Source organism: Metopolophium dirhodum, chromosome 6 (assembly GCF_019925205.1).
Source record: "Metopolophium dirhodum isolate CAU chromosome 6, ASM1992520v1, whole genome shotgun sequence".
Lineage (NCBI taxonomy): Eukaryota > Metazoa > Arthropoda > Insecta > Hemiptera > Aphididae > Metopolophium > Metopolophium dirhodum.
This window is the reverse complement of record NC_083565.1, coordinates 24,336,352-24,352,456: the sequence shown is the minus strand read 5'-3', so window position 1 is coordinate 24,352,456 and position 16,105 is coordinate 24,336,352. Positions and strand designations below refer to the sequence as shown.

The 16,105-nt window shown below is 28.3% G+C and overlaps 1 protein-coding gene across 1 annotated transcript in view; it reads right to left on the bottom strand.

Moving 5' to 3' along the window:
• LOC132946910 (coiled-coil domain-containing protein AGAP005037) overlaps positions 1 to 16,105 on the bottom strand; it is a 238,621-nt gene that overhangs the window by 190,056 nt on the left and 32,460 nt on the right. Inside the window, 1 exon segment of the mRNA XM_061017029.1 lies at positions 6,388 to 6,438. Coding sequence (XP_060873012.1) covers positions 6,388 to 6,438 — 51 coding nt within the window.

Sequence of the window (16,105 nt, the reverse complement as noted above, 5' to 3'; positions counted from 1 at the left end):
TCGTACCAATCCATTACAGCGCCTGCTCAATGATGAAGTATACTCGACTCCCTACAGCACAGCAGTTACCTATTTTCCACTTTTTTTAATGTGCCTATATTGATTGTACACAAAGAAATAACAACGGTCATATAATATTAAACGATAACATTATTTTAAGAGATAATGTAATTTGTATGTTCTAATTGTTTATAGATAATTTGATAATTATGTTGCAATAATTTTTAGCAACTTCATAGAATAGTCAATTATAACAAATGAGTAGTTTTAATAGTTTCAGCTGACAAACGATTGACTAAAATCATCGTTTATAGTATATGTAGCAACTTTATAGATATCGTAACATTATATTGTTATAAAATATTAAAATATTAAAAACAAAAAATAGTAAACCGACACATCGGTCTAAGACAAAAGGTTCAAAAGCCCTTACTGTATGAACTACTGCAGCTCAAAGCAAATGTCGTGTGGTAAAAAAATAAAGAACACGTAATGGGTTTAAAACATTAATACATTATCGAAGAACATAATAGGTACATTATCCCTTAATATACAGGTATTCACGATCTCAAAGCTGCACTTAGTTTTTAAGTAATTAATACATAATTTACAAACTTCAAAACATTACAATTATTAATATTTCGTCTCGCGCGCATGCTTCAAACAACTATAATAATAATATACTTTATAAATCATAATACAGTGAAACATCCCCTATAACGGACACATCCGAATAGCGTGCCTACGTTTTTTTGTGAACAGATTTTTACCGAACAGCGAGCTTTCCTCAAACTTAACAACTCCGGATAGTGGCCACAATAATTTCAGTGACCCGAGAGTGTCCGGTATTTAGAGGTCTCACTGTATACGTATAATATCGCGCGCACGTGAATATATCAGCCGCCTTTTCGCGGTACGCGTCACGCGTAGGATCTTACCGCATCGTCGCCGTGGAAAATATTGTGCGGAATTCACGCCGATAAATCCTGTAGGACGCCGACGACGTTTTGCCCGAAGTCGCTTACGACCGGTACGACTTACGACCCGTCGCGGTTACGCCCAGTTCGCGGCCGGTGCGCTATCGTACGACTCGTATGGTGCCGACCGCCGCGCCGTTAACCGTGTACTACTGCTCCTCCGCGTTGCGACAAAACCCGTGCCAGCTAGCCGGCCGAATGTATTATTGCTTTTTTTTTTTTACATTTTATCTCGTCCCGTTTCCCCGCCGCGGCTGTTAAAAATATACAAGGTGATCCGTTTGACTGCAGGCCGCGCACCGAGTTTTCGGTCGATTTCAGCGATTTTTTAAAAAAAAATTGCGATTAGCCATAGCAGGTACATCAAATCTCAGAAAAAAACATTTTATTTTTATGGAAAAAAAGTACCTACTCGTACCTGTATAGATCACATCAGCTGAGGCCTAAACGGTCTATTTGGACGGGTCGTTCGGCGTTGTCTCGTAGCAGTGCACAGGATGGTTGGCACACATTCGGTACACACGTCGTTTCACACGAGGCGTTATTCTGATATAATATATACATACCTAGAGCGTGCGACGGGAAGTCTCGAGCGTCGTTTCGAACCGTTGCCAGATTATTTTAGATTTTTTTTTTTTTTTTTTCGTTAAATCTCGTACACGCGAATTATGATGTATAAATAATAGTGCAGCAGTGGTGTTATATACGTATTATATAGGTAAGAGGTATTATAGTTATTATATAATATGGACGAACGCCCGGCCTGCACACCTTAATGGACATCGATAACAATTATATTTTTCCTCCCACCGAAGACGTTGTACTGTATTATAATAATATACGAACAAAAAAAAAAAACCGAGACAAAAATGATTTAAGGCGCCCGGTGCCGATGCCATTTTGTCAAAAATCCACTCTGCGGGAATAACGATACCGCCTTGTAGAATCGACCAAATTTTGAAGAAATTTTTTCGATATAATACACCCTATCAATCCCCCCCCCCCCTAAATAGGCATCGGGGGTAGTAGATTAGTGGAAAAGTATTATAATTGAGGTGGCAACAAAAAAATAAAAATTTATTTTCAGATTTTATTGAATTTTGGGAAATTTAAAAAAACTGGCACCGGGCCCCTTAACGAAGTCGTTTTATTAAATGTCAACAGTATAAAACTAACGGGCGCACATAGGACGTACAACTGCATAGGTTCTATAGTCTATATATTATATAAATATATATTTTGTACGATTCTAAATTCCATATAATATACGTAAGCCAGTTCGCAACACAACTGCGGTATGACCCCAGCTGTTATCAGGATTATTATATAATCACAGTTGTACAAGGAGGAGGTGTTCAATTTTTTTACAACTAATGTAATAATAAAAAAAGTTTATTTTTTCTCGTTGTACAAAATATTTATTAATTAGTTTTAGTTTATATCATGAATGATAATTTATTTAAACTCTTATAAACATTATAAATACAATAAAATACAATAAAAACGATTAGTATGAAAATAATATTCAGTACCTACCAACCAGATATTCACGTATCGATTGTGTATTTTTAGAATTGTTATCGGCTTTATAAATTATTAAAATATTTAGCCCCACCCAATATGATTTTCCTCCGGCCCTGGAAAACCTAGCATCGGCGTTAGTTCATATAGTAATTGTTGAATATTCTTGTTTATAGGACTTAGTACTACCTGTTTAGTGTTTACAAACTAAAAAGTAAGCAATTGATAGAATTATATTGAAAATGAATATGCATTTTTATTTTTAATATTATTATACCCATAGAGGTACGCGGAATCTAACAATAATAACATAACAAAAAGCCATGTAGGAAACTAAATCTTATCATTATCTTAGCACTACAACTGTACCTAATAACTCTTCTTTTCTGCTTCTTAAAATAGATTAGAAATAAAGTAATGCTTTACCATTACGTCCCTAGACGTATAATAATCACTGTATATACCCGCGGAAAACTGCAGTAATAAGTAAACAACAAAGCTGACAAGAAATCGATAATATGGGATGTGAGATTAAAGTAAAACTCTCTACATTATACAGTGGCACCTGACCACCAAAAAAAAGGCGTGACAACATTTCATTATGACACCCACCTACCAACAAATTAAGCGGAACTGAACATCAAGTGTTGACTTTAAATTATCCTCAATTGGCATCCTTCTTATATTATACTTATTTTATAGTTATATATACTAATATATATTAAAATAAGTATTTATTAACAATTCAGGGCAAGGGCTAATTATTGTTTAAATAATAAAACTGATGTATTACATTTATGATTTAATATTATTTATTAATATTTTATAATAATATATAACACCCGCAAGAGGTGAACGATATATTGAATATTATTAATGAATCTAAACTAAAATCAATTAATCAAAGTTTATTAATTTATTACATAACTTCTTAGAAATAATTTGGGGACAAAAAACTAAAATTTATTTCTTGAATTAAATGCAGTAATTTGAAACGGAAATATTTAGATGTGGGATTAGAATGTTAACTTTAACGTTAACTTATAAATTATAAGCACACCTGATATTTTTTTACAGATAATTTAATATAAAATATATTTTAATGTAAAAAGTAATGATAGATTTTAAAGATTCGAGACAGTATCAGATATAGTGTGATGGTTGGAACTGTACTATCATAATTATAGCTACAGTCGATGATGTAGATTGTAGGTGAATATGATTCGCCAGTTTAAAAAAAAAGTCATACGACCCCCCCCCCCTCCCCATCTGATGGATGAATTCAAAAATCTCCTCGACGACGAGAACAACGTCGTACATTACTATAGCCACCAGGTTTTCCAAAATTAAATGATCAAGAATATAAAGATTATGGATGCAGTGATGACTGATGAAATGTCTGTTAATCCAGATGTAGCCATATAGGTAGGTAACCTTCTACGAATAGATTCATTATTGATGTATTGATGTATTGATTTTAAACTATTTAGTTTACTACCAAAGATATTTACTGTCAGATCTTTTAATAATAAACAGACATGACTATCAATAAAATAAAGTTATCATCAATAATATTAGTTTTGATTTTTTTCTATTACCAATACTTTGTAAAAACGAAAATTTCACAAAACGTAAAAAAATGTATCGTAACAATACCTAATAAATTACTCTATAACCTATTTAACGTATCTATTGAAGAAAGTCATAAATTATTCTTGAATTAGACAAAAACGTACGCAACTAAAAAATTGCTCATGGAAAAAATAACTTGACTTCGATAAATGCAGTCCATCCATGAATTAATTAGTTTACTAGTTTTAGGACCTGACAATATAACATGACCTAGCAAATTACTCTATTACCTATTTAACATATGTGAATTATTGTTGCTAATGGAGAAAGGTTAAAAAAATAGCAGGAAATAATATGGAATATTATAGATTTCATTGGTTGAGTGGTGTACGAGATTATAACTACGATCGCGGGCTATAATCTCAAAAACAGCAGTATACAATTACAATTACATATACAAAACAATACGATAATAGAATTATTGAAATCAGATCAAATACCAAATAAGGAGGAAAAAAGACGATAAATTTAATACTTATATATATGTATGTATAGTGTATACCCATATTATATTAAATCATAATATTATTATGACATACGAGGGACAATTAATACACTTTACGCTGCAGTAGGTATATATACACCGTATATAGTAACGAGTGTTTCAAATGTGGTTTGTATAATGTTGTTTTATAATATCCAGATGTGGAGAAAAAAATGGTCTCTGTTATGTTGTGTATTATATGACTTGCACAAAACGTTATTTCTGGTGAACTTGCGAAAATAATGAATAACGATGTTACACTTACTAATATAACTTGTTTCCTTTTTGCCATGTAGGCTACATATAGGTATATTCGTCATAATGGTCAACACTCTTGAAATATTAATTAGTACTGTGTATTCTTCCTTAATTTTATTCAAACAAAAAAAATACTTGTTAAATAGGAAACGTAAGTCGAAAATAACTTGAAAGCTTACGAAGTACTAAAGTTCGTCTATTTCATGGGACAACAAACAAATATAATACCTAACTAGTAACTACCTACGTACAACAATAGTTTATATATGTATCGCCCAGTTCGGGAATGTTACACGTCACTGGTTCGTTTCATAAAATGAGCAAAAAAGATCCTGTTTTATAAATTGGGCAATTTCACGCCTGAGGTGTACCATATAAGAGATTCACATTATAATATTTTATACTTTAAAAACTTTACAAAAGCCACGACAACGTCGTATGATTAAATTAATATTTCGTTTTCCACAAACTCAGTTCTAAACATTTTTAAAAATATTGAAAATTTTTAAAACCGTTTTAAAAATGTATAATTAATAAATATTTTTAAACGACAGTGAATTCCATTTTAACGGAAATCGTTACCAGCTATGACGTTTGTTAAAAATAAAACATTCAATTTGATTTTAAAAAAAGAAATGATATTTTTTGTGGTAAAACCATTCACTTAGATAATATTGTATTAAATTAAAATATATATTTATATATACATATAAGAATATATAAGAATGTGTTCTACTACAATTCAAAATATTTCTCTCAGACAACAAATAAAATCTCAAAAACTTTAATTAACCGAATCACACATAAGAGTTTAAACTTTTCGTATGTCGCACCCACCTATTTTATATCTATTATTCGAATAAGTTATTGAAATGAATGAATACAGTTTTAAAACAGACACAATTTATTGAGCAGAATAAAACGGTAAGAATGAGAACAGCAATCGGCAGAAGTCCACTACCACAGGAAAGATGCCGATAGAGAGAAATGGTAGGACATAACAGACATAACAGAGAGTCTGAGATAGAATGTGTCGGTAATTCGAGATGTAGTTACAAGAATGGGTCCGAGAGAAAGATGATTGGAGAGCGTTGTTGGTAGCAGGCAAGGCACTTAAAAATCTGAAAAATCAACATAATAATAAGAGAAGAAAAAGGAGTAAAGTAATTCGTAAAAAAAATCAATACATTTAAATAAATATGCACGACATTTTCTCGTCTAGAACAATAAAAATACCTAGACTTAAACATACACATATTATGCGTTTATACTTTACACCGATTAATGTAATTATTACACATAACGTATAATCTAACCATCATCTTAATTGGGGGGGGGGGGGGGGGGGGGGTGAAAAATCTCGGTATGCTGTAATCTAAACCTCTCAACAATTACATTATGTAAAAATAAAATATAGAAAATAATATAATACTTTTTATCATGTTTTTACTATCAACGAATAGCTGCTACTTTAGTACTTTATATTATACCGATTTATAAAAAAAAACCACTTACCGGCTTGTTCAGCGGCCCCTCTGGTTTTTCCGTCTCCACTCCAATCATCGTCTGAAACAAACAAAACAAATTGAAGTTATCGTTGCCAGGTTGCACTTGTTGCTTTACTGCGGGGAGGGGGATGTTTTTCATATTTTGATAACGATCTGGAGTGACATTTCTTCGTTTTATGCGATGCCAAAGGGACTGTGTGCCAAACGTCAAAAAATACAAAAGATGGATTCGCTCTAGCACACAGTAAATAAAGTGAACGCGTATTGTGTTGATGATTAATTATGATTTCGAACCTGCTGCAGTACCTCGTTTTCAGTCCCGAAACAATAGGGTGGATTCAAATAATAACAATAATTATAATGATAATAATATTTGCTTATTAATATTTTTGGAACAACCTTAGTAGTACAGATAGTTTTTAGATGGTCGAATGCAGTGCAGTATTTTCACAAGGGGCCAAAAAGTTTCCTCTTCGAATATTACAGTACTATACAACAGTAGGTATATATAGGTATTAAATTGCTATATATTACTCGGAAAATATTAGTTATACTATAACATATTCCCTAGGGTCCACGATATGGGTGGTGGTGGTGGTGATGGGAATAATAAGAGTGTATACGCATTGTACAATTTCGTTTTCATCCCAAATATAATATGGCGAATAAAAATCGCTGAAAAATAAATCAGTAATGCACACTCGTATTATTATTATGATGTGTGGACGTATACCCAAAATATCGATCCAATTTTTAATATTAATACTATACATAGATGAAACAGGGTTTTCATTATTTAGGAATTTCAGTATAACACATAACTTTGTTAGAGTACCTACTGATTAAAATTTTACAAAATATTTGTAATAAATATACAAGTATGCATGTATAAAATGTTGGTGTATAAAATCCAGCGCTAATTGATTTTTAAGCGCAAACTATGAGTATAACCATGGTTGAATGATTTGTGTATTATTTAATGTAAAATTGATACAAATAAATCATTACCAGAGTATTTTTTACTTGACACAGGATAAAAATTTCAAAACTTTTTTATAATAAATCATAAGAAAACTTTTGACGCTGCAGTATCAATCTATAATCACCATTATTATTAAAGAATCATGTATTATTGTACAACATACCTAGTGTATAATATTATATTTACAATTTAAGAATTTCTTTTTCGCAGAAGTGTGCGTATATTTTTCAGAAAACAAAATACGTGATTAAAATATTGTTATTTATTAATGAACCCGTGAAAATAGATTTATATAATGTCTAACTAATGTATCTCGTCATTTTTTACGTTGTTTTAAATACATTTTAAGGGTTTATATTATGCACACTATTTTCATTTTTTATGGGTCACTTATTTATTTTATTTTTATTATAAAGTTTATTATGCGAAAAAATTAATATCGAGAAATATTGTGCCCTATCTCATTCGAGTATTTGAACATTTGACAAATATCAAGGCCAATATTTCAGTACCCATGAATAATATAAAAAATACAATGACAATAATATTTTAATAAATATGTTAATGTACCACAAAATATGAATCTAAAATGCTGTATTGTGTCAGTTAAGTTGAATTTTTTAACTTAAGTTATTTTTATTATTATTTCGCTCGGTTATAATCCTCATAGATACATGTATTGGAAACATGCAATGGATGTTATAATATGTTGGATGTAAGATGGAACTATTATTAGTTATTAGCAAGGCTGGGCATTATAACGAGTTCAAAAGTTAAAGTTAAGTTAAAAAGTTAATCTTAACTTTTTTACTTAACTAGTTACTTTTAGCTTTTCATTAACTTATCTGTTAACTTACTAAATTTCTTTCTTAATTAACGTGAAATTAACGAGTTAATTTTTCATTTTAAGAAGTAAGTTAAGTTAATTTATTTTGTTTTTAATTTTATAAAATTTCACTATTTCAGTCTATTTCGTTTTTATGTCAAAAAATATGTATCGTAAATGTATTGTTTGAAGTTAAAAATTATATCATTCGAATCTAATTTATATGGAAATACTGTATGAAGTATAAACACTAGGTATATCCTATAATTTAGTTTTGGGTTAGAAAAAAATTAAGTACGTTAACGTTGTATAAACAAATTAACTTTTTTTTAACTTAATAAAAAGTTAACAAAAAGTGTGTATTAATATTTAACTTAACTAAGTTAACCTATAGTTAAATTAACTTTTAACTTTTAACTTTTTGTTATTGGTGCATATTAACTTAACTTAACTGAGTTAAAAAAAATTATTAACTTGCCCAGCCTTGGTATTTACTACTAATAACGAAATATATAGGAATTGCAATTATTTATAATGTTGAACAACGACTACACGCGTCATAAGCGCCTTAAGGAAATATCATTAATATTGCTCTGTTATAGAGTTATGATCGTCTAATATAATATAGTGATTGGTTTTTAAAATTAATATATACTCATGACATGAGTATTTATATTACTTTAGCGTGCGTACATTCACTTAAAAGGGTAGGTTTATAATATATAAGTTAATCAAATAATGCTTATTGTTTATTGTAACATTGTATAATATATAGATAGTTATTATTGCAATTGAATCCCGCACATTTTTATTGACTAAGTACCTACTTATAATTCTTACAAATATTAAATGTGAAAACAAAAGTAGCTTGTTTTCATTTTTTTAAATAATATGCAATATTTTTACTCAATAAACTCTAATTTTAAGTTATAAGTTTGGTACTTATAATTTCAGTCTTAACCAATTGTCTAAGTCCATATAACTTTTAAGTATTAACTATTTTATTGCACAAAGTCTTAGAACATTTTGAATTGTATAGAAAATAAATTTGTAAGTTATATTTTAAGTATTTATTTTATTTTATAATATGTACAAAGTTTTGTGAATAATTTTAGATAATACCTGACTTATTAGGTAGTTATTTTGACTTTTACTTAATTTCATCGGCCACAAAAAAAAATAATATTTTTCAATGAATAAATTATACGTTTATCTTATATTTAAAGCAATTTGTCAAAAAGAGCTTTTGTAATATTACAAGGTATTTGTTCAAAACTTTAAACATCATCAATGAAAAACGAAAATGTTTCAAGAATCGGTAAGTATCTGTCATTAAATTCGTTCTTTAAATATATGTATAGATGTCATAAATATTTTTTTGTTTTTATTTTTTTAATTGGCTACTTAGTGTACTCAGAAAGATTATTATAATAAACTGTTTAAGTTTGTTAACGATAAAAAAACTAAACATATTTTAACAATACATTAAAATATTACATCGTCCAGCATATATTTTTATTTGAAAAATGTTCAGCAAAGCCTTTATATTTATTAAGGCTTATATAATATCTTCACAGAACGCAAAAATATCATAACATTTAGAAGCTAATTATTACCGAAGCACACTGACAAAACGGTCGGTCGTCCGCAAACACTTTTAACTCCCATGAAGTGATTTTCAATCGGTAAATTGTGGTTTTGGGTGGATTCCGGATATATTAAGACATTTAATATCCGGTATTTTTAACCATTTGTATATATTTGTTCTCGTGTTTCGCAATTCATAGACAAAAAATAGTAGCAAACCGAACGAAAAGTAAAAAATGTCTGTGCAATGATGGGATAATTAGCGATTTGTCTGGTTGGAAACAGTATAGCAAATAGTTTAGAGATTTAGGATGTTTGTGTACGTGATGTGTAGGTAGCTTTAGAAACTGATCAGCCATCCGGAAGCTAGTTCTAGACGTGATCTGGATGTTACTACATAATATGACATAATATTATTCTAGTTAACCGAAACTCAGAACACATATTATATTATTTACCTACATGTTTGTTAATATTATATATTATATTGTTCTGTGTCGCAGATAACAATTTATTATATTGTACACGCGATAAACATAAGTATGTATCCCGTATTATACCTACATTACGTCTTACTTATAACTCTTAGACCGCAGTAATACATTATTTTAACGGTATCAATTTAGTTTTTACGTTTAGGTACAACATCATGCTGCACGGCCTGCACATTTACGTAAGACAACGATTTATTAAATTAATAAAAACCAAAAGAAATGCTTTTGAGGTATGTGGCTGAAATGTAAATGTTATTCACTATTTATCATTGTATATGTAGGTAGTATAATATAGTGTAGTGTACAATATAATAACATAGACATGGTAACAACATAAAATGGTCCCACGAGAAACATTTCTAAATAAAAAACTGCAAGGAAAATATCATAAACGTGATTTAGAGGAGTTTAAGGAGAACCATATACCTATTTTTATTTATTATTTTTAGAAAAACAAAGAACAAAGTCTAAGCATATAATATTATATAATATAATACTATAATCGATGTTTCATTTTGATTTTTTATTCTTCAGAATTTTAACAGTTTTGTTAATTGATTTTTGTAAGTCTTGGCGATAAAATAACATGCAAGAGTTTTGATAGGCAAAATGATATTAAAAATACAATATTATTCTACTCAATAATTACCTTATTATCAAAAGCAGTTTTGATACTATATTGAATTTACAATATTAAAATCAATATATAATGTCCCTATTGCAGTATATCTGTAATAACTGTCTGTTTATTATTCACATACAGATTCCAATATGTTGTAATGATAAATGATAAATTTATGTTTTAATTTATTTATAACACTACAGTTAATTTTTAGACTATTCTGTCATACAATGCAAAAAATATGTAAATAAACATACGTAATTCAATTTGTTTTAGTGCTTATGAGCCTAATACTCTATGATCAGTAGATTACAGTTTATATACAAAATACACATACATATAGCCATATAAGACATGTAATGTATCATTATTAAATAATTAACTAAAAAAAACATTATATAAAGAAATATTTTCTTTAATGAAATCTAAAATGGCATTATCTTTTCTCTTTAGACACATAATTATTTTCTTGCTTGAGTTAATTTACTATTTTATATGCAAGTATAAATGCACATGTCTATTATTTCAACAAAAGTTGTTTAATTGCCTACTATTTTTTTATGTTTACATAAAGTATAATGCTTTATACAAAGCACTTAATTCACCACAACACTTTACTGATCTATAAGTACCTACTGTTCAGTAGAACCTAAATAATTTCAATGCTGTAAAATTATGTGCAATTGTATACAAAATTTATGAATGGTTACATGGCTGTATGAATGTATTTCGTTAGGTACCTATATTAATAGAACTACACAAAACCTCAGTTATACTGATTATTACAACCCAGTATCCATGAGCGTGCTCAGAATTTCTGGCAGGGTAGTCATACACAAGTACATAACACATTAACACACACACACATTACGTATATATATTCATATTCACACCTAAGTTATAAAAATTAATTTTGATGGGGTAACCTCATTTAACTACATATACCATAGTAAAAAGTATTTTATGATTAACTATTAATTATTATCATAATAATAATATTGAATATTGAAGGAGGGGGGGGGGGAGTTCGCAGAGTAGTCAAGTGCCTACAATGACTACCCCGTGTGCACGCTTATTCCAGTACCCATATAATTATGAATTTCATAGTAAAACTACATGGATAAATAATATAATATGATAATATGAATTATACCTACATAATATAATATAAGTTGTTATTATAGATACCTAGATATGTACATTTTGATAATAATAGAAATTTTTATTAAAACTGAACTCCTTATTACCTGCTTACTAAATTCGTCATTTTGCGTTTCTTTTATTATTTTATTATTATTGAAAGAACAAACAATGATAATTAATAAATAAAAAAAGGTTAGATCTTTTTTTTAAACAAAATTGTTCCTATTAATGTTTGAAAATTTAAATTAAATATTATATATAACAGTTATTATTTAATTTATGATTTCCATATATGTTATTTTCTAGAAGGGGGAGCAAAAGCTTAAAATTACTTTTGTTACAAATCCAAACACTTTCGACTGAAGTTTCCCTTTATAGTACATGTGTGTAAAACAATAAAGCAAAGGTTTATCGTATTGTTCGGCACATATCTAGCAATAGCATCGCATATTGTGTTCGAGAAACCAATTTATAAACGGATCCACCTATAAATGGGAAGTATACACTTATATAGGTAGGTACACCCTACGCTCCTCCAAACATTGATTGGCTACCGCAAAATGTTTGTGCCGAAATTCATGATAATCCAAGGGTAAAGACATAAAGGCCTTGCTTATATAATTGTGTGTGTATTATTATCATGTATATTTAAAATCCAAATGTTCTGTAATAGTCTAATACCTAAGGACTTCAGTAAAGTGGTTACACATCTTCATAGTGAATAATGAGATAATGCATACATATTATATATAGATTCAATTTTCGAGTGAGAAAATGAAGTATGAAGATGTGTTTAAGTATTTGCAGTATACCAAAATCAACTTAGTTATATATGTCAGTTTCAGGTCAGTAATTTTTGAATGTCGAGAGTTCTATCCTGAAGAGTATTTCACAGTTTTAAGGTAAGTACAGATGATCCTAACCTCGTTCAAATTTACTTCAAAAGATTGGAGAGGTTTGTATTTTAATTAAATGTTAAGGCTTCAGATCACATATTTTCGAGTAGATACTAGATATACAATAAGAGCGTATACCTATATATATATTGTATTATATTAAACGTGTTTGTGTGTGTGTATGGCGTACTATGTACCTACTTGACATCACACAAACTATTTCTGAAAATAATTTTCAAACGTCAACTATATAACAATCATACATTATTATAAATTTAAATAATTACTACTGTAATTAAAATTAGTCAGATGAGTTATTTAGGTACTATTACAAACTACCTACAGGATGTTATACATTTTAAATCGCAAAAATAACCGTTATCATGAAAAAATAATTTTCCTAAGACAGTCATTATCAGCAAATAATAATTATTATTGTTAGCACAGAGTTAATATTTAAATATCATATTTACACCAAAGTTTAAATCAATAATATTATACTACCTATATTATGTAATTATACCTGCAGTTTTTTGACAATAAATGAAAAGTTCAGGTCAAATATCATAATTCACAGTCAGTCATGCATGATTCATGATTAGGTATAACATGAAAATATCATGCCAATAAAAGAATAAAAATTATTTAGTTGTGAAGAAAAAATAAAGCATGTAGGCACTAAATAGTAAATATAACATATACAGGAAGTAAATATAATGTTAAATAATTCATAGTCAGAATAAATAATTGAAATAATTGGAAAATGATACCACAATATTCCATTAAAATGGGTTCGATTGTTACATTATAGTTATTTTATTGTAAATACATAATTACATACATTATAATCATTCACCCCAAAATAAAAAATCAGCATCATAGTAAAAACACCATGAATATTATAAAAAGGTCATTACGCTGAGGACACTAATGGAATTCTTTAGTGTTATATTCATGTGCACTTTCTAAAATTGATTGCGTTGTGTATATGGAAAAAAAAGTAAAAATAAAGGATGGTTTCAGATAACTTTTTCATTCATTTTCTGATAAAAGATTGCCACCCTTAAATCCATCGTAATATGTAATATACGACATGTTGTATAAAAAGGACAGGTTTTCTGTGCCACACAATCATGTTTATGGAAAATATGATACATATAAGTAAAAACATTGTGGGAATGTTGATAATAAAGTAAATTATTTTTATTTTACTTTTCTTGCAGAACATACACTAAATTGTATATTTTATGTGAACACATTCCATACATAATAATATAGTAGAGTCACTTGTCAAAATAATACAATAATAATACTCTGGTTTCTGATAATTCATAAGTGTATATTATACGCGCATTTATCTATGATTTGTACACATTCAAAAACCTAATATAATTCAATATCGTACTATATATATATTATATTCGTGTTCCCAAATATAACATAGTACATCAATATAAAATAATACGTATAAGTATAATATTGTATAATGTATATATTAATAATATAATATCAATCGTATGAAATACACGGTATTCGATGTTTTCGTTCGGGGTTATATCAGATTTGAAAAACCTACCAATATTCTACAATTTTTTCATTGTAAATAAAAATATAGGTTTTTTTTTTCATTTTAGTCCCAAACATAACCTAATACCTTCTGCGATTTGACAGTAATTACATTTTTCACAAACATTGACAACAACACAAGTATTATTATTTATAGAAAACTGTTATTTGGTATAAAAGACTTCATAACTATTCTGAAATATAATTTATCTACACATTAAATAAAATGAAAAATATGTTAAATATACCTATAGTAGGTACGTAACGATAATACAAATTAAAAAATTGTGTTACACGAATCGTAGTTATCATATTAAGTACATATACTGGAATGTATAATATTCACTGAAGGAATCAACCGGCTATTAGATTCTGAGCGAAGCGATGAATGTATTGATTTTACAATGATGTGTGTTTTTTTTTTTTTTAATTTTTTCTGTCATCACCTATTATAGGACAGTAAAACTGCTTGGATTTTCTTCAACAGTAACTTTTCTGATAGAAAAGTGAATCTTGTTGGTACTTTGGGGGATCAAAAGTAAAAATTTCCAGTAGTTTTCAAAAGCAACATGAAAAACAAAAGAAAAATTAAGGAAAAACGGGAATTTTTACGCAAAATCTGTTTTCGAGAAAATCGATTTTGGTTTTTGGTGTAACTCTAAAACAAATGACTGTAGGTACATGACATTTTGACTAAATGTTTATATTAGCATTTTCTATACACCATAACATTATCCAAATATTTTGATTTATTTTGAGCTGTTTACGGACATTTTCAGTTTCCATTTTTTTTAGTTTTTATTTCTACAAATATCAATACAATTTTATTTGTTGGGTAAAAAAGCTTGAAACATTAATACAAGGCTCCTACTATATTGTTACAATGACATCTGAAAAATATTAAAAATCCTTAGTCACAGTTTTTATTTATAAGCATTTAAAGTTCAAATATTGACAAAATATGAAAAAATTACAAAAATTAGCAAATTATTTTGAGTTGAGAATTCATAAAAATTTTTCTTTTTCAATCTAAGATTTGAAAGTGTAATACAAGATTATCCATAAGTTTATCTACCTTTATCAAAAAAAGATGTCTACAAGAAAGTCAAATTAAATTTTTATGAGCGTTTGAAATTCATATTTTTACAACATTTGATATTCACTCGATTTCTCGTGTAACGATTTTCTTATTTTGTTGTAATTAAATAACGTATGACTGTAGATACTTTAAAATTTCACTGAATGTTTATATTAGCATTTTCTATACACGATAACATTTTAAAAATAATTTGACTCTTTTTGGGCTGTTTACGGACATTGTCAGTTCTCAATTTTTTTAGTTTTTTTTTCTATAAATATCAATAAAATTTGTTGGGTAGAAAAGCGTGAAAATTGTATGCAAGGCTCCTGATATATTGTTACAATAGCAGTTGAAAAATATTGAAAATAGGCACAAAAAAATTTTTTATCACCTAACTCAAAACAAACTATTTTGTACGTCTATCATTAATATGTTAAAATAATATAAACTTGTTTTCATTTTCAGCTAGATGATAAAAAAACGTTTATAATAAATACAAACAAAAAAAAGAAAGAATATAAAAAAAGT